The sequence below is a fragment of the Leucoraja erinacea genome, chromosome 14, assembly GCF_028641065.1.
Source record: "Leucoraja erinacea ecotype New England chromosome 14, Leri_hhj_1, whole genome shotgun sequence".
Taxonomy (NCBI): domain Eukaryota; kingdom Metazoa; phylum Chordata; class Chondrichthyes; order Rajiformes; family Rajidae; genus Leucoraja; species Leucoraja erinaceus.
Genome location: NC_073390.1, coordinates 30194229 through 30220182, shown reverse-complemented (window position 1 = coordinate 30220182; position 25954 = coordinate 30194229). Strand labels below are relative to the sequence as shown.

At 43.3% G+C, this 25954-nt stretch overlaps 1 protein-coding gene across 1 annotated transcript in view; it reads left to right on the top strand.

Annotated features, from left to right (window-relative positions):
* The window catches only part of LOC129703500 (glypican-1-like), a 139028-nt gene that overhangs the window by 34241 nt on the left and 78833 nt on the right, over positions 1 to 25954 (top strand). The window contains exon 2 of the mRNA XM_055646028.1: positions 13842 to 14000. Within this exon, the coding sequence (XP_055502003.1) occupies positions 13842 to 14000 (159 nt within the window). The remainder of the gene's footprint in view (positions 1 to 13841; positions 14001 to 25954) is intronic.

Genomic DNA, 25954 nt, shown 5'->3' with positions numbered 1-25954 from the left:
GGAGCCGAGAACAAGGAAATAGGCAAAACGTTTCGGGCCTAAAACCCTTCTTCAGACTGACCATCAGGGAGACGGTCCAGGGGGTGGGGGGGGACAGCAAAGCCGCTATAGGAAAAGGAGGATGGAGCCGGAAGGCTGGAGGGAGGGAGTAGAGACAGCAGGCAAAGGATGGATTACTCTGACGTGAGGTAAGGGGAGGAGACAGCAAGGACTAACAGAGTTGGGAGAAGTCGATGTTCATGCCCCCGGGGTGCAGACTCCCCAAACGGAATATGAGGTGCTGTTCCTCCAATTTCCGGTGCTGCTCGCTGTGGCCATGGAGGAGACCCAGGACAGAGAGGTCGGAGACGGAGTGGGAGGGGGAGTTGAAGTGCTGAGCCACCGGGAGGTCAGCTAGGTTATTGCGGACCGAGCGGAGGTGTTCGGCGAAACGATCGCCCAACCTCCGCTTGGTCTCACCGATATAGATCTGCTGACATCTAGAGCAGCGGACGCAATAGATGAGGTTGGAAGAGATGCAGGTAAACCTCTGTCGCAGAATTGGAATTTAGAATTGGAACATTGCTTTCTATGCCCTGTCTCATAATAATAATAATAATAATATATTTTATTGTCCTTGCACATAAGCGCTACGGGATTTGGTATGGAGTAATTTTCTTCCAACCGATGTCATAACATAAATAACTAATAAAATTTGCATTTAGATATCCCGAGAACATGGATTGTAAAAAGAACAGTAAAACAGTCAAAACGGTTCAACAGACTAAAGTGCAGATGTGTCTGTGCGACGTGACCATCCGAGGGAGACGGTCCAGGGAGGATGGGGGGCACTCAGCAGGGCCGGTTCAGAGCCGCTATAGCTCTGGGAATGAAGCTGTTCCTGAGTCTGGAGGTTCGGGCGTAGAAGGCCTTGTAACGTCTGCCGGAGGGAAGTAGTTCAAACAGTCCATTACAAGGGTGTGAGGAGTCAAATGCTCCCAGGGCAGAAGGTCGATTTAGAATAAAATGTCCTATGCAATATCTCATCAAACATGACCACAGCATTCAGTAAAAAAGAACTCTGTCCATGACACGGCTTTATAAATTAAATCTGTGGATTGGAATTCCATTCCTTTTCTGCAATATTTACCTCTACATTCCTGCATGGTTAGTTTCTCTAAGTAGGTTCCCAATGTCTAATACATGTGAATGGGATAATTGGGTGAGGTTTAATCTGGTGCAAATTGCCTGCTAGCCCCAATTTTTTTTTCTCTTGTCCTCTTCAGGAGGTGCAAATTCCCCACTGGGATTGATTGCCCTCTGGTACTTTCTCCATATGACCACTCGTTCCTGGACGAGTGGCCAGTGACAATTATTGGGCACTTTGTCTGGAAACAGTCAAAAGCTGGCTGAACTCTGACACTGATCTGTTATAGTTAGAGCAGCAGTTACCATGTATGACATCCCCCCCTTACTCTCTTGTCACACTGAAACCAAGTATAATCTTCAAGTACAACCTGCACAGTAGTGCAGCTGGTAGAGCCATTGCCTAATATGCCAGAGACCCAGTTCATTCCTGACCATGGGTCTCTCCTTCACGGAGTATGCACCTTCTTCTGTGAGTGTATGGGTTTCCCTTGGGTGCTCGGGTTTCATCTCACATCCCAAAGATGTGAAGGTCGATGAGCTAATTCGCTACTGTAAATTGTCCCCAGTGCATATGTGAGATTTAAAATCTGGGGGGGGGGGTTCATGAGATTATGGGGAGAATGAAAAATTTGATAGTGTATGAAGGATCTGCAGATGCTGGTTTACACCAAAGATAGACACAAAATGCTAGAGTAACTCAGGGGGACAGGCATCATTTCTGGAGAGAAGCAATGCGTGGCATGTCGGATCGAGAACCTTCCAGGTCTGAAGAAGGGTCTCGACAGGAAATGTCACCCATTCCTTCCCTCCAGAGATGCTGTCTGTTTCCGCTGAGTTAATAATGGATAGGTGTGGTTGGCGCATAGTCGATGGGCTGAAGAGCCCCAAGAGTCAAGTCGAGAGTGCTGAATTGTCAGATGTACTGACAAGGGAACAATGAAATTCTTGCAGCAACTTTAGAGGCTCGTAAACACAATGTACATAGATATATAATAAAACAAACTTCAATAACTAGAACTAATGGGGTTAAAAGCAAAGTCTATATTGCAATCAAAAACACTGTCCATTGGAGTTCATAGTTACTGAGGTTAGTGTTGTGTGGTGTTCAATGGCTAGATGGTTGCTGGGAAGAAGCTGTTTCCATGCTATATTTCCCTGATTGCCTCTCTCTTAGCTGAGGCTGGCAACACGGATCAGGTATCAATCTGTGGGACTTCTCAGCGGCACAATCTGAGTCAGATGGGAAATTCAACTGCTGAGCCCTGAAGGGGAGACATGTGTTCAGGCACTTTAATATGCAGCAACTGTTTCCCATGACCAGCAAATGCGCTTGGGAGGCCTGTTTGAGACAAACTGCGATGCGGTTCATCAAGAGAGCAAAAGCAGGGAGTGGATTAAATGAGCAGAAATAAGTTTAAAAAGTTTGATCCACTCACTTCCAGCACCAGTCAGCCTTGCAGGCCTGGGGTGGCAGGAGCATTTCCGTTCTGTGTATGGGGATCGGTGTGTGAATGCAAGGCAAACCCTTTTAGAGCATTTTTTAGCACAATTTCCCTTGATTATCATAGTCCTGCAACACAAAACCTGCCCTTCAGTTTACCGAGTGTAGACTGACCAACAAGCACCCATTTTACTAATACTACAATAATCCCATTTTATTCTCCCCACGTTGCCAATATCTCCCCCCAGATCTAACAATCATCTGCACATTAAGGGCAATTTATTGTGACAATTAACCAACCAACAGGAATTGAATTTGTTTAATCTTAACGGCGGGGCAATGCACAAACAAGAATTTGCATTGTATTCCCTACTCCCAAGAAACTGTTTGGAACATGGGCTGCAGGCCAACTCCCCAGAATGGCCACAGGCATAGTTATTGATCAAACCCACAACATTTGTGGTAATGTGCAACTTAAGTAGTTTCTTACCCAATGACATCGCCAAACTCATCATTTGGGAAATTGTCATCAACTCAGTGATGTTATGAAGTAGAAATAGAGTCATAGAATGATACAGTGTGGAAACAAGCCCTTCGTCCCAACTTGCCCACACACAAGCCCTAACCCCACCTGCCTGCGTTTGGTCCAAATTCCGCCAAATCTGTCCTATCCATGTATCCAAATCCTATCCTATCCAAATCCCAGAGGAAACTTGACATTTTGGAAATTCAATCATAATATTTGATTATAGTGTTATATGAACTGGCCGGTTCTTCAGTGTTGCAAAAATTAATGAATGTCTTACTTTCTCAAGGGGAAAGTAATAATGAGTGTTTAGGAAGAAACTGCAGATGCTGGTTTACACTGAAGATAGGCACAAAATGCTGGAGTAACTCAGCGGGACAGGCAGCATCCCTGCAGAGAAGGACGGATGACATTTTGGGTCAATACTTCAGTCTGAAGAGGGTCTCAACCCGAAACGTCACTCATTCCTTCTCTCCAATAATGATAGTTTCCAGTTTGTTTTAGTTCATTTTCAAAAAGATTGACTCGGCACTTCCAGCTAAGAGTCTCGCTTCAACTCTGGCACCAACCCTTCATCCTGAACCACACGTTGACTGTCCATTCCCCTCAAAATGCTGCTTGGTCTATTGAGTTTCTCGAGCAGTTTGTATGTTGCTCCAAATATCTTCTCTCAAATTGCAAGTGTCATGGAATCATGCAAAAGAAATGTGTTCTTTGGCCAGCCATGTCAATGCTGACTGTTTTGCAATCTGCATTAATCCAATTTACCTGCATTAGGTCCAAATCCTTCTATGCCTTCGCATTCATGTCTGAATGTCACTTAAATGTAGTGATTGTGCCTGATTCTGCCACTTCCTCTGGCAGCGATTTCCCAAAAGCACAAGACACAAAAGTTTGAAAACACATCCCACCGGACTCTGGAATAGCCTTTTCTCTTGTTAATTCGGAATGGTCCTTGCATAAGCTAGGGGATCTCCCAAACAACCTCATTGAATATTCAATTTTATTTTCCTGGAACTGTTGCACTACAATGCTGAAACACTATACTCTGCACTCTGGTATTTTTCTCTTCGCTTTAGCAATCTTCCAATTTAAAAAAAAACTGGGAGGAACTCAGCAGGTCAGGCAGCACCTGTGAAGTGAAACAGCGAACAATGTTCTGAATCATTACCTTTCTTCAGATTAATGGAAGAGGGGGAATAGCTCATGGAAAGAGTCGAGGGGAAGGAGTGGAGCAAGAGCTAGCAAGAGGTAGGTGAAGATCCACGTGAAGATGGGGTTATTTTACAGATGAGTTGGGTGGGAGAGAGAAGGATGGAGAGATTAACCAAGGTTGGAGGTAATAAGAGGAGAAAATAAAAAGCTGCAGAGGGTGGATGCTGATAAGTAATGAAGGTGGGAGTGGGCCTTAGAGCCAAAGGGAGCGACTGTAGGTGGATTGAAAATGGGTGGTGCATTCCAGACCATCTAACCCCTCTTCCTTCCAACCATTGAGGAATTATCCTACCCAAGTTACATTCATCCTGGCTCTTTGTATTCACTCTTTAACTAAATGAACATCTTTGATTTCCTCTCTGATTTGACCTGAACTGGGCTGAAAACTAAACAAGATGAAGGAAGATCAATGTGTGTAGACCAGAATATAGCTGAAAAGGAGACTTCATTGAGATGTACATGACATTAAGTGGTATATAGATAACATCATTATTTCATGGTAAGAAGGCCATGATATAGATTTAAACTGGCATCAAGTAGATTTAAAAGAAATGTTAGTGTTTCTTTTCAATGAGAGTGACAAGTATGAGATTTATTTACTGTGTAGACTGATGGTAGAAGCCAAGGCATCAGTAAATGCAGTTGGATACCTGAACAAGGTGGGAAGTACACAAAAAAAAGACGTGTTTATTTTTAAACTTCTTCGACATTAAGATGTGATCAAATTGAAACACCTTACATCTTATAGAAAACTTACAAAATTCTTAAGGGGTTGGACAGGCTAGATGCAGGAAGATTGTTCCCGATGTTAGGGAAGTCCAGGACAAGGGGTCACAGCTTAAGGATAAAGGGGAAATATTTTAAAACCGAGATGAGAAGAAACTTGTTTCACGCAGAGAGTGGGGAATCTCTGGAACTCTATGCCACAGAGGGTAGTTGAGGCCAGTTCATTGGCTATATTTAAGAGGGAGTTAGATGTGGCCCTTGTGGTTAAGGGGATCAGGGGGTATGGAGAGCTAAAGAGGCAGGTACGGGATACTGAGTTGGATGATCAGCCATGATCATATTGAATGGCGGTGCAGGCTCGAAGGGCCGAATGACCTACTCCTGCACCTAATTTCTACTGATTTCTATGAACCATTTTTTGCTGTCCTATGTATGAAGTCCTTGCTGGTTTAAAACCAAGGTGGCGGTGATCTAGTCGTCAGCGGACCACTGTTCCCTCCTGGAGAGAATGAAGCAAAGGGTGACACTTCTCTCCAAATGCTTTTTGGGTAGGGATTTTTCCAAGATTTTTTCCAGGTATAGGGGAATGGGATATATTAGCAAATAAAGGTAGTGCGCAATTTGGATGGGAACCTGTAGGGGGTGGTGTTCCTTTGTGCCTGCTGCCCTTATCCTTCTTGAGGGGAGACTGCTCAAGTTTGGGAGGTGCATCGAAGCAACTGAGGGGAGAGAGACTATTTCATTTTCAACCATAGTCTGCATGTCTGACTTTATGATGAATGAAAGGTTGTTGATGAAGCAGCTAAAGATGGCTGGGTCAAGGATACTAGTCTAAGAGACTACTGCACTGATGTCAAAAGACTGTACTGATTGGCCTCCAACAACCACAAACCCTTGTGTGAGGTTTGACCCAACCACTCAAACTTTCTAATAATGCTCACTGATCCATTTTTACCAGGGCTTCTTAATGTCTTATGTATGAAGGAAATGCAGATGCTGGTTTAAACCAACGATACACACAAAATGCTGGAGTAATTCAGCGGGACAGGCAGCATCTCTGGAGAGAATGAAGTCTGAAGAAGGGTGTCAACCCGAAATGTCACCCATTCCTTCACTCCAGAGATGTGCTCCCACTGAGTTACTCCAGCATTTTGTGTCCATCTTCTTAATGTTTTTGTATACATGATTTCATGTATACTGTTTACTTATGAGCTTCAAGGAATTTTATAGCACCCCAGGCTTCTTATCGAGTCCACATCACAAGATTAGAAATTATTCATCCAGAGCTGAACATGCTTCTTGGCACCTGCATACAATGGCGTCTTGCGCTTCTTGTGTATGGTGGTGGAAACAGGGCCACGACGTCAATGCTCTTTCCTTGACCCCAGCACCCTGGTGAATGACAATAAACTATCGACAATAAATCTGAATCTGACTAATCAGAAATGCTTCCTTGATGGATGGGCAGTCATCTCACCTCACCACTGCAATTAGGCGATGAGAACAAAGTTGTCTTTCTCAGACATTGTGTCAACCCTCCTACCATCATGCAGGAACTAGAAACATTTCTAACACTGATGAATAAACTAAATTGTCGGGAACATTTGAATTTGGTCAAACTTGTCTTTTTCTGAATTCAACCTCGGTGTCTTGCCAATCATCCTGCCCCCCCACGGACACTTAAGCCTAACAAAACGTTTGCTATGTCGGGCAAGGGAGGTGTAAATGCAGTCATTGTCTCTGTACTGTACATACAATTTCAATTAAAATTGAATTGAATCTGAATCTTCTGCCAGACGGGAGAGGAGAAAAGAGAATGGATGATCAGAGTCTTCTTCTTCTTTCGTGTGGCGTGCACAACCTAAAGTTGTTGGACAACTTGTTCTATTTGATCTTCCGTTTGTGCAAGTCGAGTTGATTGCATTAGTCGAAACAGGGCGGACCACGTGAAGGTTGCAATCTTCCACCCCATAATCGGAGTAAAAAAGGTCCTTGATTATATTGTCTGCTTTCCCAATTCAACGTGAAGTGGAGATGGAGTCCATGGAGGGAAGTCTGGTTTGTGCGATACACTGGGCCACAGCCACAACTTTCTGCAATTTATTGCAGTCTTGGGCAGAGCTGTTCCCAGACCAAGCTGTGATGCAACCTGATAGTGTGTGATTTCTACGGAGCATGTGTAGAAGTTGGCAATGTGATGCTGACTGAGTAATCTTTTTCAGTAGTGGCATTGGGGACATAAATATTATCAAGCAATGCCAGGGAGATCTCTTTTCCTTTTCCAAATAGTGATATGGGATTTTATTTTTACAAGAAGATAGATTCAAAGAAGAGCAGTAATTGTGGCAGATTATCCATCAAACAAAATGGCTGAACAAGCAGATCATCTGGTCAATGTTGCATTGCAGCTTGTGGTGTCTATCTGTGTGTTAGTTGGCTGCTTGTGAACACTGAATGTCTGACAACATCTAAAATACTTTTAGTTGTGGTACTCTGGGGTTGGTAATGTTCTGAGGTTCTGAAAGGTGCTGAAGGAGTGCATATTCTTTGTTCATTTGTTTTTACATTCAGGCAATAAAGCCTCAATAATCCTCTGATGATTCGGAGATGCTGATAATTCGGCAGCTGGCCTAGTAGATAATGCTTGCTGCACTTAGATCCTATAACAGTACGGCACAGGAAAAGACCCTTCGGCCCACAATGTCGTCACTGAACATGATGCCAAGTGAAACTAATCTCATTTGCTTGCTCATGATCTATTCCAAGCATTACCACATGGCTATCTAAAAAGCCTCTTAAATGCCACTATGGTATCCGTCTCCTCCACCACTCCTGGCAGCACATTTCAGACACCCACCACCCTCTGTGTAAAAACAAATCTTGCCCCACACATCTCTTTTTTTTTTTAAACACTGCCCCTTTCACCTTAAAGCCTCACCCTCTAGTCCTTGACATTTTCCCCGTACATCTCTTTTAACAATTGTTCCTTTCACCTTAAAGCTACACCTTTTATTCGATGATATTTCCATCCTGGGAAAAGGGTTCTGACTGTCTACCTTATCTAGTAATTGTACAGTATCATCCTCCAATCAGCCTCTAACACTCCAGAGAAAACATTCTAAATTTGTCTACCCTCTCTGTGTAACTAATTCTCTCTAATTCAGGCAGCATTCTGATGAACCTCTACTGCACCCGCCAAAGCCTCCACATCCCTTCTGTAATGGGGCAACCACATCTGTATACAATACACCAAATGAGGCCTTACCAAAGTCCCAAAAAAGCTGCACCAAGACTTATTGACTCTTATCCTTCCCATTTTGTTGTTTCTTCGATCCTTTCCACTCATTGATTCTTATTTCCACTCCCACTCACTGGGGCCCACGTTCCTACCTCCCTTCCCATTCATTCAGGCTTTGGTTCACATGTTCCTTTTGATTCACTGGGAAAATGTATTAAAACTGCAACATCTTTTAACAAACAAGAAAGTAGAAGTATGTTGCAGTATTAATAGAATTAATAGATTAACATCCAATCGTCCAGATGATCTGTTGATCTGGCTCCATCAAAGTGTCGGGCATGCCGGCTTATCAGGATGTTACTGTATATTAGAGGGATCACATGCTAACATTAACTGTACTGTCTAATGAATGTGACTTGCAAGGAGCCCATCGCTCAGCACCAGGGTAATGGGAAGCTTTATCAAGGCTAGTTACACTCCCTTCTTCATTTGCCAAGTTCGCTGAGTCACAGCAAACATTCAACTGGATCTGTCAGCGAAATTTATCATTAAAAGCTATAATTTAACAAAAATAAATTAACAGCAAAGTGGAAATAAAAGACTGGTTGTGGTAATAACAACTCTTGCCAGCTCTTTTAAAAATAGTTGCTGGAAATGTCACTCCCCTCTTTGGATGACACGCTCACCTATGTGATTTCATCTCCTATTATTTGACGCACTTGCCTTTCATGTCTTTTAACTTGTGCCAATGGGCCTCTTGCAAAGACTGGTGCACACAGTGGTGTGAGCAGCATACAGCACAGTCCCACTCCCATCATGAGCTGTGGCTGATGTACAGGACAAAAAACGAAGTGGCAAGCATGTCACAGCAGCAACTGGGACTCTTGGCCACCATCTGCATTGTATCAAGTTCTCGCAGATGTGGCTTGTGCAAAGAATGTGTAATCTGTCTGAGAAAGGCAGGGCAGAAAACAAACCCAGTTATTGTTGTCCAAAAATAAACATACCAGTGTCCTCCCCCTCTGCTGCCTTTTCTGTATTTTCAACCATTCGACAGTTTACGTGGCGTTGGGTTTTGACTGCACCAGCTGCAAAAAACACTTTATTCTCCATTTCAAAAGATAAAAGAGAACCCTTGTGTTTGCAGAACATCTTTCATCACCTTATTACAACCCAAAGCACCTGAGTGCCGCTTCTGGTAACCTTTGCTGTTGGGAAATGCTGGCCAATTCTCAACATTTCTATAGATGCACAAGTAGTGCAGCTAGTGGAGCCACAGCCTCAAAGCTCCAGCAATCCAGGTTCAGTCAGTGTGGAGTATTCGCATTCTTCCTGTGACCAGGTGGATGTACCATGGGTGCTCCAGTTTTCTCCTTCATCCCAAAGACGTGAGGTTTGATTGGCTTCTGTAAATTGTCGCTGGAGGGAATTGAGGGGAAAATGGGAGAACAACGTGTGCCTCTATTACCTACTCAGATGCAAGAGTACACATTGCAGATCTCAGCCTTCCCCTACCCAAGCACCCTGGACCCCCCACCCCAGCTCCCGTTCCAGAGTAATGAGTGAGCTAGATGCTGTGTTAGCAGGATTTTGGGACTGTTGGACAACACTGAATTATCAGAGTTTTGCTATATTTCTTGATTGATATGTAACGTTGATGGGTGTAATGGTCCCAAGCAGCACGATGTGATTGATTTGTACCGTACTTAGTGGCTGTCAGATGGAACATTGTGTGGTGCTGTCTTCCCCATTACCCCACCTCTATTGACCCCAGTGTGGTATAAAGCTGTAAATAGAGAGATGCAGGTTGTAACATTGGATGGAGCTTCAGCAGTTACACTTCTTTCCAGAGCTGTCGCTCATAGATTTTGCAGAATCATAGTGGTTCATGGGGCAGCACAGCAGTAGAGTTGCTGCCTTGCAGCGCCAGAGACCCGGGTTTGATGTTGACTATGGGTGCTGTCTGTACGAAGTTTTACGTTCTCCCTGTGATTGCGTGGGTATCGTCCGGTACTGCGGTTTCCTCCTACACTCCAAAGACACACAGATTTGTAGGTTAATTTGTAGGTTAATTGGCTTCGGTAAGTTGTAAAATTGTCCTGTGTGTGTGCGTGCGTGTGTGTGTTAGTGTGCTGGGTGATTGCTGGTCAGTGTGGATTCAGTGGGCTGAAGGGCCTGTTTCTGAGCTGTATCCCTAAAGCTTCTCTAAAGTCCTAGAATGGTTATAGAATAGAATGAGCCTATTCATACGCCTGTACTGGCTTTATGGATTTGAACTCCGCTGTGCTTCCAACTGCCCGTTCATTTCTTCCTTTTCCAAAACTTATCCAGCTGTCTTTTGAATGCTACAATTGATCATGCCTCCACTGCTACCCCCGGCAATGCATTCCACATCCTGATGAGTAAAAACAATTCACATTATTTTTGTTTTATTTTGCCAGTCACCTTCATTCATTTCTCCCTTAGTTCTTGATTCCTCCAATACAAAGAACTACTGTCTAATCCACTGTCATTATCCTTCATGATTTTACATGCCTACATCAAATCTCCTCGCCAAGCTCCCGTTCCAAGGAGAACAAACCAGCATCTCTGCACACTTACTGACAATCCTTTATTCCTGCAATCGGTAGATTTAGTAAATCTCTTCTACGCTCACTCATGAAATCTTATCTTTCAGAAAATGTGGCACCCAAAACTGGACTCAGTACTCCCAACTGTGCAGCATTCGTAAAGGTGTAAACAGATGTCAATTGACTCTTGGTTTTGTAAAGTAACCAATATACTTGTTCATTAGCTTTTCTAAGGAGCAAGTCCTCTCTTTTTTTGCAGTCCCTCATTGGCAAGTTCAATTAAGCCCCTGTCCCACTTAGGAAACCTGAACGGAAACCTCTGGAGACTTTGCACCCCAGCCAAGGTTTCCGTGCGGTTCCCGGAGGCTTTTGTCCCGACAACCACCTGCAACCTCTGGGAACCGCACAGAAACCTTGGGTGGGGCGCAAAGTCTCCAGAGGTTTCTGTTCAGGTTTCCTAAGTGGGACGGGCATAGATCTCTAGTGGGAAAAACGCAAAGTGCTAAGTAACATTGCTGGAGAACACAGATAGGTGATGTTTCAGGTTGCAGTCCTTTTTCAGACCCTGTGGCTCTGTTTGTAATGCCGTTTGCAGTCAAAGCAGTCCATTGAGACAGCTCAGCCCTTGGGCAAGGTACCAGAGCGTAATTGGCCTTCCAGATCATTTTAATGTGGGTTTCTTCAGAATATAAATGGCACAGAGTAAGAGAACAAACTGTAAATGGCCATGAATTTCGCAAGGCAACATGCAGGTTGTGATAACCACAGATCCAAAATGCTAATTAAACAAGTGTTTCCCTACATCCTTTGACAACTTCCTCCATCCTTGTACTCAAATACCTCCACACCGTCAATCCCCATCTCTGCTCCCAGCTCAACCTACACTACTCATTCCCTTAACCACCAAAGCCTGAGTCCTTTAGGAAATCACCAAGCTGTATATCACTGTACTTGCGGATTATGTAATAAACTCGACTTGACTCTTCTTTCCATTCATTCATTCCGAGCATTGATGGAATATTTATTTCCATTCAGGTCAGGTAACAGCTCCCAAGTTAATCACTTGTTGGCTGAAGCCAGTTTCAGACAAGCTTGGTTGACGGGGCAGAACAAACACCAAACAACATTGTCATCTGGTTGAAGGTATCAGAAATGTGGGGGCGGGGGGGGCTGGAGGTCACCACAACCTTGGATACACCTGGTGAATCGGATGCAGAATAACTAATGCAAGTTATATTGCCGACTGCACTATATGCCTGAAGTTTAATTGTATATTTTTTCTATTCAGTATTATGTGAATCAAATGGTTTATATTTGAAGTGAAGCACAATAATAACATTTACCGGTTGATTCATTTAAGTTGGAAAATTCACACAAGTGTATCATATGTTCCTTGCACTCCCCATCTAATTTTCAAGTCAGGGGCATTGGTATTGAAATCGTTTCTTGGAAGAACAAGTTCAACGGGATGATCTCTAGTCGAAGGTGTTGGTTATGGAGAACCTCCATTTAGATAATTGCCAAGAAACTGCACTATCTAGTCCTGCGGCACCCACATTGGACACTCTTGGGACAATGTATTCTTCAAACTGCAGAGCTAGAATGCAATTTAAATTATGCGGACATATATTCTTGGGTCCTCGTCCCCATACCTGCATTAAAATCTTCCCCATCTCCAATCCTTACATCCATCCCAACCCCAGCCAGCAACACCGACCCTTGACCCCTTTTCCTCCCCCTTTAATAATACAGTCATGCCCTTTGCCCCCCTTTCTCATCTCCATCCACAATAATTTCCTGCTAGCTATCCCCCCCCCCCCCCCCCCCCCCCGTTTTTTCTCCCTACTCACAATAAAGCACTGGTTTCTACTCTCTGCTCTACTTCAATCCTCTTTGCTCCCACACACACTTTACTTCAATCTGCCAGCCTCCTTTCCCACTACCAATACCATCTCCTTCACCCACAAATGCAGATATTGAATGCTCACCACCACAACCACCACCAAGGCCCATGGGGGGGTACGTCCAGAGCTTGAGCTGAGGGAAGGAGGACCATGTGAGGCAATTCTTCTCCCCGTATTCTCACCCAGTGGTCCTATCGATACAAAACTACTGGTGTGCCAATGACCAAAGCAGTTGTTGATGCCCCGTGTATGTGCCATTCTGGTTCACACTAATAGATGCACAAGAATTTTGAGTTTGGTGCCAAGTTCTCGTTACCTGCTGACTCACTATCTGTGGATCCATTTACTCATGAAGTCATCTACTTCCTCATGTGGGAGCTGTGATAAACATCCTGCATTCTCACAAAGGCCTCTCCTGTCGTGTCCAATGAATCATGTTTACTATCAGATGGTTTACATTTGATGTCTGGCGTGGGCATGTAGTGTAGTGTCAATAGTTGGTGAGTGACAGGGTGAGTGTGTGGTACTGTATGTGGGCCAGAGTTGGGGTCTGGCGTGTGAACAGTGTGAGTGAGCTGGAGCTGGGGTCTGGAATTAACCCCTTGACTGAGGATGGTTGATGGATAAATATTCAGTGGAAGAATTCTCCTGTTCCTCTTCCAAAGAGTAGTTAGATATTTTATAAGAACCTACAAGTGTTGGAAGATCATAGTAATTTACTGCAAGACAGCAGCACTCAGTCACATTAGACCAGATTTTTTTTTTAACCAATTACCTTAAATGTATTGTTTTTTCACTGACACTTCTACCTGTTGGAATATTAGATTAGATGAATACTTTGATTGTCACACGTGAGATGCTTTATTTTGCATACCAAGGCATATAATGAGTTCCCACGTAAGGGGTACTGACAAAGCTACAGAGTGTGCCTACTTCCTCCTCTTATCATAGCCCCTAATAATTTGGAAAACTATTAAACTTTTCTGCCGAATGAAATATGCAACGGGCCATTTTGGGAAATTTGGAAGAGCGTTCTGTTTTCCCCCACCACTAAACCCTGGTGTTAATTTGCCTGTTTGTTCATTTTCATCAGGAGAACACCTGCGGATCTGCCCTCAGGGTTATACCTGCTGCACCAGTGAAATGGAGGAAAACCTGGCCAAGAAGAGTCGCAGTGATTTCGAGGACCTGGTGAGAAATGCCAGCCGGACAGTGCAGGCTATGCTCAAGGGACAACACGACAGCTTCGACAGTGAGTTTGAGCATTCATGCGCGGCGAGGGAGCAAGGTGGGAGGGCAGCGGGATGGATGCGAGTGGAGTGGGTGGCAACTGGATTCTGGACATACAAGAGGGAAGAGGTGTTGGGTTCGAATCGGGTTGAGCTCGAGTGACAATAACGGTTTGTGGTGATTGCAAGGAATGCATGAGAGGGGCAGTAAAGCTTGTGATGTCAAGGTGCTGGGTTTGCGAATGGTTGCTTTTCACCTTCTGTTCATCAGAGCTTGGTTTTGATTACTTGCCTTCAATCAGATGATCTTCAAGTAGTGAGAATGAAGGAAGCCCCAGTTAATGTGGCACGTTTTCCAAGTTTTAACTCCTGTGATTCTTTTGCAATGTTATTTTGATGATCTAGAAATTAAATTCCCAGTCGGAGTCCTTAGCCACTGAAAAGCGTATTTTGGAGGACCAAGAAACCAAGAAGAAGAATCATTATTTGGGTGCATTTATGCCAATAACTTACTTAAAAACAGTAGTAAAAAATATAATGAATAGCGATGGTTTTTCGAGGTGTAAAAACCCAGAGTTACAGATTGGATTCTAATTGAGGCGTTTGGTTAATTTATAAAGAAACTTGCGTTCATATATAGTAATAGACCAAGGCGGGGTAATTATTTTACAAATGTGATCGCAGTCATAAAAAGAGCCAATTTAGACCCACTTAATTTCCATTAATAAGACTGAAGATAATGAACAAGTTAGCCAGTTTTGGGGTGTCTGTTAAGATCTAGGGCACTTGCAACCAGCACCGTTGCTTGCAAAAAAATACTTGCTTGTGTCTATTTTCAATCAGATAGCCAAGGCCTTGGTTCAAAGAACTATCTCAAAGAAGGTACCTCTGACCATGTTGCACACTTTTAGAATATAGAGCAAATTACAGCACAGGAACAGGCCCTTCAGCCCACAATGTCTGTGTCGAACATGATGCCAAGATAATTTGCACATGATCCAAAGCCCTCCATTTCCTTGCATCTAATACCCTCTTAAAATCAGTTATCTGATCTGCCACAACCCCTGGCAGCTCTGTGTAGAAATAAAAATCTGCCTAGCACATCACCTTTAACCTTTGCCCCTCTCACCATAAAAGTTATTACCCTTTAGTCTTTAAAATTTCCATCCTAGGATAAAGGTTGTGACTGTCTGGCCTATCTATGCATCTCATAGTTTGATATACTTCTATCAAGTCTCTTCACAACCGCCAGCATTCCAGAGAAAACAATCCAACCTTGTTCAACCTCTCTTGTAGATAACCACCTAATCCAGACTACATTGTGGTAAATGGTTCACTCTTCCCAATGCCTCCATATCTTCCTGCAAAGGAACAACAGAACTACACACAATACTCCAAATGCAGCTGAGCCAAAGTCTTATATCATGAGCTATATCATGACTTTCTGATTCTTATACTCAATGCTGTGCCTCAGTACATGTGGCAATAAACTAACTAAAACTGAAAAAAAATAAAGAAGGTGAGCATACCATACATCTTCTTTACCACTCTATCTGCTTGTGTTGCCACTCTTATGGAGCTATGAATCTTGATTCCAAGTTCCTCTGCACATTAATGCTGTTAAGGATCTTGCTATCAACCATATACCTTCCCCCTGCATTTGGCCTCCCAAAGTGAAACACCTCACACTTGCTTGGATTAAACTCCATCTGACATTTCTGTATACTTTGTCAGCCTTCCCACTGCCTGCAACTCCAGCGATCTTGGTGTCATCTGCAAATTTGCCACCAACTCATCTACATTTACACCCAAGACGCTTGTATATATCACAAATAACATGGATTCCAGTGCAGATTCCTGTGGATTTTAACTGGTCACGTACCTTCAGCTAGAATTATGCCCTTCTACCACAACCCTCAGCCAACTGAATGAGCCAGTTTTGAATCCATATGACCAGGTCACCTTGAATCCCGTGCATCTTAATCTTCTGGACCTGCCTACTATGGGGGATTTTAGCAAATGCCCATTGATTTTGCCCTGTAATCTCATCCATGACTATGAGTCAAAGATACTTTGAGCGTACAAGGTTCTGATTTATGAGCAGGAAAGCTACCATTCTTCTAAGTAATGCATGGAATCGTGGATATGGGAGAGTGAGCTACAGTCAAGAGGGTTTGCTGATTTATCTAATAAAGAATGGTTAACCAGAAATGAATAACAGGCTGTATCTAGCACATACTTGAAGGATGTGTGTGTGCAGAATAATAAACATCGGGAAATGAGTAACAGACTGGAATCTAATCGGTTGTTTAAATGTGGGGGAAGGTTGCATTAATGCAGCAGTTTTCATGATCTCAGGACATTTCAAAGCGCTTTACAGTCAATTAAGTATTTTATAAAGTGTGGCTGCAGTTGTAATAAGAAAATGAGATAGCCATTAGAAAGCCCCCATCACAAGACAAGTGATAAAGACTAGGGGCTGAGCAAGAGATTAGCATTGTCCAAATGAGTGGAGATATTTCTCCTGCCCTTGCTTCAAATAATGCCGTGGATCCTTCAGACCCACCTGAGAGGGTAAGAGATTTTATCTTTCCCCTGCAAGGCATTTATCAATACCAGGAGTGAATCACAGGCTGAAGTCAAAGCCAGGGATTGGACACCTTATATATATAATAGTAGATGTCAGGGAATGGTGCAATGATATAGTAATGATATATATATATATATATATATATCACAATGAAACTGAAAAATTAGTTGAAAGTCATTGGGTTTATATGTTAAAAAGCCAACCTGCTTTTCCTCTCTGGAGTGGAAGATTCCAGTGTTTTGTTGATCTATTGACAGTTGAATTGCACTGAATTACTAAATCAATGACGATACATTTTGGTTTAGTTGAACTCGGCATCTGATTTCATGTAGCCAAAGATAGCGATATGTTTCTGTCTTAATGTGAAGCAATGTCAATGATACTGTTGTTTGCAAGAACATCAGGAAAACGATCAGGAGGGCATCATTTGGGTCTCATTCCTCAAGTTCCGTTCAATAGGATCTCAACTCGCTTTCCTTAATATCTTAAAAAATAATCAATTTATTTTTTACATACACTCAGTGATGCAAACTCCATGGCACTCTCGGGTAAAGAATTCCGATGATGCACTAACTACCATCTAGGATAATAAATCTCTTCTGTTCTCCATATTGCATGGCTGAACCCTTATATTAAGACTTTGACCCCTGGTTCAAGATTTGCCTGGGGAAATATCCTTGCATATATGGTTTTAAGCCACATAAGAATTTAACATGTTTCAAATCAGATACCTTTCATTCTTCTAACCTCAAAGAGTTTAGGCACAGTCTGCTTATGGTCCCCTAGCATGACAAACCTTTCATCTACTGAGTCTGTCATTCTGGTGAACCTTTCTTGTACTCCTTTCCTTACAACACTTGCTTCCTTAGAAAAACCCGTGCACAATATTCTAGACATGATCTTACCAAGTCACTATGTAATCGGTCCCTAGCCTAATTGCTTGGTGTACCTGTCTTCGTTCATATGTTGTAATGTCCCAATTCCTTTGAAAATTAACTCTTCAGTCTCTCACCATTTAATAAAGTAATCTCCATTTCTATTTCTTCTGGATAATTTTCATTATATTCCATCTGCCCTGTCCTTCCCCTTTCTCGTAATTTGTCAGTATCCGCTTTGGCCTTTCAGTATCTCGAAAACATGGACGTATGATCATATTGAATGGCGGTGCAGGCTCGAAGGGCCGAATGGCTTACTCCTGCACCTATTTTCTATGTTTCTATGTATCATCAGCAAACTTGCTTCCACACCTTTTTGATCTCCTCATTCAAACATATAATGTGAATATCTAGGGCGTCTGCACCAATCATGCTGCTGCCTCTTGGCCTGAAGGTGATCCATAAATCTCTACTCTATTTCTATCCATTAACCAATTCTCAATCTATGCTAGTATATGAAACCCTGTTCTAATCTTACCCTGCATTCTAATTTTATTTAATTATCTGACTCACCGGATTAAAAGTTGATCATTACAGGCCAGACCTCTCTGAGGAAAGACTGATTCCACATCCTTTGATCTCAGTGGAATGTCGATTATCAAGCCATAGCTGATATCTTTAACTGGTCTGAATTCTGGTCACTGAGAATATCCAAATAGGGTGCTGAAAAAGAATACGAAGGAGCTACACTGGTAACATGAGGACCACTCGTCAGAGTGGGGATCCAAAATACTGCATTGGGATCGAGTTGTGCTCAGTGGCTAACTAGTAACTGAAGCTGGTCTGCATGCTACTGAATGGGGTGGATGAATATTCTGCTCGTATGAAACTCCTTTCAGGGAAAGGAGAGGTTAAGAGTCTAAACCTATTAAAACCATTCATCACCAAGAGTTTTGCCTGCCTTTCATGAAGGTGGTGATGAGTTCTCTTTGGGTGGGAGCTCTCGGGTGATTCAATTCCCGCTGCCACCTTTTCTCACTGCTACAGTGGGTATAGGAGATACAGAAGCCTGAATGAAGTCCTACATCACCAGGTTGAGGAACACCTACTTTCCTACAACCACCAGGTTCCTGAACCGAAGAGCACAACTAAGACAGTCAGCGGACATACAATACATGATTGCAAAACGAGCCATCCACAGTGTAAAGATACAAGTTGGTACCTTGGCAACAGAACACCACGGATATCTCCATGGGTTTTCTCATTGTTTTTGCACTAATGTCTTGTTTTGCGTAGACAACAATGCTGGAGAAACTCAGCGGGTGAGGCAGCATCTATGGAGCAAAAAAAATAGGCAAAGTTTCGGGTCAAAACCCTTCTTCAGACCTTCTTGTTTTGCGTAGTTTTTCTTTTTAGTGTTTGGGATAATCTACATGATATATGTACATTTTATGTTTTGTGTGTTGAGTCTATGTAACTGCGATGCTGCTGCAGGCAAGACTTTCAATATATGTCCATCTCACCATACCTATGCACATGACAATAAATAGGAACTTTGTCCTAGTACCACTATCTCCATGGTCTTGTTTTAGTTAGAAAGGACAATCTTAATTTACGGCACTGTTCGTTGGTGTGGCTCAGCGAGGGATGGAATGCAACACATTGGTGAACGGAGCCATGGGTTTTGGCTCCCGAGTGTGCCAGGAGCTCCCAGTTTATGTTTTGTAAGGCGGATGCAAATGGATGAAGAATGAGGCAAATCACACATCACATGAGATAAGTGTGATCAGTCAGCAAGCTTTATTTCACAGCTTTCAAAACATCAATATTTAGTAGCTGGCAAGTTCACGTGCCAGAGATTCCTGCCTGTAAACCAATCCCACTTCTGTCTGCGACCCAGACTGAGGTGGAATTTCACTCTCTGACCACTTTCACACTAAGTGCTTGAGCTTGCATTTGCTGTATTGACACTTCCCACACCTCACAGGTATTTGATCTGCAGAGGCAAAATGGCTTTTTTATATCCCTTCCCACTATTAGCAGTTCGTGGTTGTGGTTCAGCTGGTTACTTCCTGTAAAATCGAGACCCAGTGGTCAAATGCGTGGGTCTGAGTCCCAGCATTACTTTCCTGAAACAAATACCTTTCACACATACTCCTCTCATGACCTACATTTTGTATTCTGCTTGGGTAGCTTACAACCCGATGGTATGGATTGTATGGAGAGAGAAAACAGGGAATTATAGACCAGTTAGCCTGATATCGGTGGTGGGGAAGATGCTGGAGGCAATTATAGAAGATGAGATAGCTCAACATTTGGATAGCAGTAACAGGATCGGTCCGAGTCAGCATGGATTTACGAAGGGGACATCATGCATGACTAATCTTCTGGAATTTTTTGAAGATGTAACTAGGAAAATGGAGAAGGGAGAGCCAGTGGATGTAGTGTACCTGGACTTTAAGAAAGCATTTGATAAGGTTCCACATAGGAGATTAGTGGGCAAAATTAGGGCACATGGTATTGGCGGTAGAGTGCTGACATGGATAGAGAAGTGGTTGGCAGACAGGAAACAAAGAGTAGGGATTAACGGGTCCCTTTCAGAATGGCAGGCAATGACTAGTAGGGTACTGCAAGGCTCGGTGCTGGGACCGCAGCTGTTTACAATATACATCATTGATTTGGATGAAGGGATTCAAAGTAACATTAGCAAGTTTGCAGATGACACAAAGCTGGGTGGCAGTGTGAACTGTGAGGAGAATGCTATGAGAATGCAGGGTGACTTGGACAAGTGGGCAGATGCATGGCAGATGAAGTTTAATGCGGATAAATGTGAGGTTGTCCACTTTGGTAGCAAAAACAGGAAGGCAGATTACTATCTCAATGGCGTCAAGTTGGGAAAAGGAGAAGTACAATGGGATCTGGGGGTCCTTGTACATCAGTCTATGAAAGTATGTATGCAGGTACAGAAGGCAGTGAAGAAAGCTAATGGCATTTTGGCCTTTATAACGAGAGGAATCGAATATACGAGCAAATAGGTCCTTCTGCAGTTGTACTGACCCCTAGTGAGACCACACCTGGAGTATTGAGTGCAGTTTTGGTCCCCTAATTTGAGGAAGGACATTCTTGCTATTGAGGGAGTGCAGCATAGGTTTACAAGGTTAATTCCCGGGATGGTGGACTGTCATATGCTGAGAGAATGGAGCAGCTGGGCTTGTACACTCTGGAGTTTAGAAGGATGAGAGGGTATCTCATTGAAATATAAGATTGTTAAGGGCTTGGACACGCTAGAGGCAGGAAACATGGTCCCGATGTTGGGGGAGTCCAGAACCAGGGGCCACAGTTTAAGAATAAGGAGTAAGCCATTTAGAACGGAGACGAGGAAACACTTTTTTTCACAGAGAGTGGTGAGTCTGTGGAATTCTCTGCCTCAGAGGGTGGTGGAGGCAGGTTCTCTGGATGCTTTCAAGAGAGAGCTAGATAGGGCTCTTAAAAATAGTGGAGTCAGGGGATATGGGGGGAGAAGGCAGAAACGGGGTACTGATTGGGGATGATCAGCTATGAACACATTGAATGGCAGTGCTGGCTCGAAGGGCCGAATGGCCTACTCCTGCACCTATTGCCTATTCTCTATTATCTAAGACTTGGCTAGATGCAGGGTTTTTACCTCTACGGACAAACTATTTCATGAGGAGCGCCAGTACTTTGTTGTGAATGGAAAGAGGCAAGGCATTCAATGAAATAGCCATTTTATTTACTGTTCAGCGATTTAATCCATTTCTTTAATTATTATTGTTTCTGCTCCCTAAGACATTCCTAGCTGCACATTTCAGATAACAACTCCCAATGGGAAAAAATAGATTTCTCTTGCCACTTGAGAGTCTTTTGTCAATTGCTTCAAATCTGTGTCCTCTGGTTACTGAACCTTCTGCCACTAGAGACAGTTTCTCTTTATTTATTCTATCTATATAATTAAAATTCTGATCTTGACCATTTCCTGTCTGTGCTGTATAGTGATTTTAGAAAAAAAAATGCTGCCCTGTATCGCTATGATATTTGGCCATCTTACTCACAGTCCTCCTCCGCTGAGCCAGCCCCGAGGATTTTTCCCATCGATGAAAAATAAAAAAGTTATGAGTGGTTAAAAAAAACCTTGAGATCAGCTGATTGGTCCTCTTGCCTGTCAATGACCACGATGGGGGGGGGGGGGGGGGGGGGGGGGGGGCAGCACTATAAAACCCTGGATGCCTGAACGTGAGTCAGTCACTCTGCAAGGTCGTGAGGCAGAGGCCACGACTGTAATTCTAAGCTGTGAATCAACTGAACTGCGAGTCTGCAATGTACTTGCAATAAATTATTTGTTAGCCCTTAATGACAATGACATGAGTTGTTTCGCCTGCTGCCCTGCCTGTGCTTGAAAGTGCATTGCTTAATTGGAAATGAAATGAAATGACAATGCCATGAGTTGTTTGGCCTGCTACCCTGTCTATGCTTGAAACTGCAATGCTTTATTAGGTCTGACTGTGTTTAGAAGGAATAAATGCTTTATTAGGTCCGACTGTGTTTTTGAAGGAATAACTGCTTTATTAGGGATGACTGGGTTTGGAAGGAATAAATGCTTTATTCGGTCAAACTGTGTTAAGTCCAAAAGTCTCGCTCATTTCATGACTTCCACTTAGTGGACAGGTCACGATGATTCCTTAATTTCCGGTGAGTGCAGGGGTCGCGCTGATTGCGTAATTTCCGGTAAGTGCAGAGGTCGCGCTGATTGTGGAAGTGCCGCTGACTGCGGAAGCCCCCCAGCGGAGGGACCGCGCTCAGCCGTGTGCATAGATTCAAGAAAGTTTACTGTCATATATATGGTGTGTGTGTTTGTGTGTGTGTCTGAGTATGTGTGAGTGTGTGAGTATGTGTGAGTGCGTGAGTATGGGTGAGTGTGTTTATGTGTGAGTGTATGTGTGTGTGTGTGTGTGTGTGAGGTGGAAGGTGTGCGTGTGTGTGTGTGTGTATATTGGAATTGGTGGAGAGGTGGAATATTGCACTGGGGGAACCAGCCCTCCCTTGTGAAGCTAGGACCCAACGGGTCCCACTTAGTCTTGTATTCTAATAAAACTCTGCATGAGTTTAAACTCCTAATGAAATATTAATCATCTCTGCTGTAAGGAGATTAGTTGCAGATCTCCAGACACATAACTAAGATCACACCAGGTCCTTCAGGGAAACAATGCAAGTAAAAAAACTGGTGGGAGATTTTCCATGGAAAGGATGTTTATTCTATTTATGTGACTCAACTATTTTCACTTGTTTATTTGTTTTTAGTCTTGCTCTTGAAACCTGCGCATAAAGGATTGGTGGATATTTAGTTTCCATTGATAACCAAGAACCAACGTTACTTCTTAGATGGATGTAATATTAAAGAAAGTTAATGCATCTTTCCCCAGTGCCCAGGCCAATATTTATCTGTCCGCTAACAAGATCCGGAACTTTTCTAAAGGCAGGACAATGTATGCTGACCTTTTTTGGAGAATGCTAAAAGTCAAGAGTGTTTTGTTGTCATATGTCCCAGATAGAATAATGAAATTCTTACTTGCAGCAGCACAGCGGAATATGTAAACATTGTACACTGTAAACAATATAACATAGCATTCTCCTAGTAATCATGACATTAACCTGCTACCTTGGTCCAAGAGTTACCTGGCACTTTTATCAGCTGGCAGAGTAGTGTGAAAATACGATTATTAAATAGTTGAAGTATAGTAAAATTCCTTTCATTCAGCACACTTAGGACATTTGAGCAAAACACAAAGTGCTGGTGGAACTCAGCAGGCTAGGCAGCATCTGGGGAGGGAATGGATAGACGATGTTTCTGATTGGGACTCTTCTTCAGAATGGAGAAGAGACCCAACCAGACGTGAGTTCCTCCAGTACTTTGTTTTTTTTTTACAAGATTCCAGCACCTGCAGTCTCTTGTGTCTCCCTACTCAGGACTTTGGTGCCAGACTAGCAGATTGTTCCAACCATCAGATGACATTTCTTAATGTCCATCACATTTTCAATTTAGTTTTTCTTTATTCATTACAACACAGAAGAATACATTTTAAAGTGAACCCAAAGGTTAATGGGAAGTTGGGGAACTGATCAAGGGAGCTCAGCCAACAGAGCTAGGCAAGTTTAAAGAGAGCACAGAATCGGGGGAGAGGCTGGTTAGTGATTGATAATTGCGGGGTACAGGGCCTCAGTGAATGGACGGGGAGTGCTGCAAATATCACCTGGGACTCTCAGGTAATCAATGAGACTTAGAACAGATCTTCTCTTTGAGCAGCTGCGCCTGTCCATTTGCTCCTCTCCATTCTTTCACTGAGTTGCCAAGCCATCGGGATTTTGCAGTTGTAGTGCCCAAATCTCACACCTCCAGATTCAGGGACAGTTTCTTCCCAGGTGTTATCAGGCAACTGAATCAACCTACCACAACCAGAGAGCAGTGCTGAACTACTGTCTACCTCTGTGGTGAACCTTGGACTATCCTTGATCAGACTCTGCTGGCTTTACCTTGCACTAAACGTTATTCCTTATCATGTATCTATCTATACACTGTAAATGGCCCGATTGTAATCATGTATTGTCTTTCTGATGACTGGATAACATGCAACAAAACATTTCACTGTACCTCGGTACAGGTGACAATAAATGGAACTAAAGTAAACAAATCATCAGATAGCAGATTATCACTGTACTTGTAACTTGTTGACACATTACTATTAAAACACTTCTTAATACCCAGCATGGGTTGAAGTATCACATGTCTCACCCTCTCCTTCTGGGATTGAGACAGTTTCACCAGATTTAGATTTGAGTCGGATGGAGTCGGGCTTCATTGGCAACACTCGGCTTCTCTTACCCAGATTAGGTTGATTTGTCCAACTTCTCTGCATCATCATTTTCCATCTTCAAACAGATCAATAACTTGTTTTGGATTGTAATATCTACTGCAATATTTAAGGATGGAAAAATACTAAAACCACTGAGGCTCAGGACAAGTTTATATTGCTGATGGTCTGATGGCAGGGCGATTCAGAATGGCTGTCATGGGTTTGGATTCATCACAGCAGTGCAAAGTGGGATGGGGCATGGTATGGCCAGATTTGGATTGGACATGATCAGACAAGGGTAGGATAGTCCTTGATCAGACTAGGTTTGGGGTTGGCCATGGTCAAATCGAGTTTGCTTCGGCGATGGTTGGGCCTGCTTGGATTGGCTGAGGTTGAGTGGGTTGAGATTTGTTGTGGTCAGTCCGAGTCCAGATTGGTTGCAGTTGGACGTCGTTTAGATAGGCTGTGCCTCGGCTGGGTTTGGATTGGCTGCACTCGAGCCAGCTTGACTTGATTGCAATTGGAATAGATTTGGACTGTCCCTGGTTGGACCAGGCTGGGATTGGATGGAATTGGGATGAGTTTCGGTAGGCTGTGGTTAGGCTAGGCTGGGATAGGCTGTGATTGGGATGAGTTTTGATTGGCTGTGGTTAGGCTGGGCTAGGATAGGTTATGATTGGGATTAGTTTTGATTGGCTGTGGTTAGGCTAGGCTGGGATAGGCTGTGATTGGGATGGGCTTGGATTGGCTGGAATTGCACCACTTTCAGATTGGCATTAGCAAAGGTTGGTTCAAACTTTCCATGGGCTGGTCTGGTTCAGGCCCGATTTTAATGTTGTACTTCAGCTTGCCTCCAGCTTACCTCAGAGGTGGCGGAGTCATTTATTAAATGCACCCCCACATTGGCTTGATCTTTGTTTATGTCATAGATTTGCCTGGAGATGAATCATCTGTCATTATTCTTTCAAAAAAGGTGATTTAGTTTTGCTCGTCCATCAGCGATTTGAAGTTAAGGTTTGATCTTGATTCATTTCTGCGAGCACAAGGTGCCATTAGCTGTGCCCCATAACTTCACAGCTCCATGAAGATTGATGCTTGGATCTATGTCAGGCCCAATTAACCAGCTGGAAAAAAGAAGAAAGGGTTCCTTGTCAGAGAGCAGAATTCCTTTCTTCCTTCCTTCACTTTGCCTTTGAAGATCTGCTTTGATTTTTCTTTCATAAGATACAGGCTTTTTCAAGCATTATATTTTTATGCATGAAACCATCCCGGCACGTTCATGTAGGAGCTTGCTGGCAGCTTAGAAACACTCTGAAGTGCTCGGGGCTGTCCTTGCCTTGGTTTGCAGGCAAATTTGACGCGCTGAAATCCAAAGTACTGCAGGTGCTGCAGATCTGAAATAAAATGTTGGGAAAACTCAGCAGGTCAGGTAGTATCTGTGGAGAGAGAAATAGATTATGTTTCAGTTCTGGATCCCTTCATCAGAACTGAGAAAGAGAGAAACAAGAAAACATCTGCATGAGGCACTGGCTCAAGAAAGCAACATCGATCATCAAGGATCCCCACTATCCAAGCCATGCCTTCTCAGTGCTACCGCTGGATAGGAGATAAAGAAGCCTGAAGTCACACATGACTGGGTTCGGTAA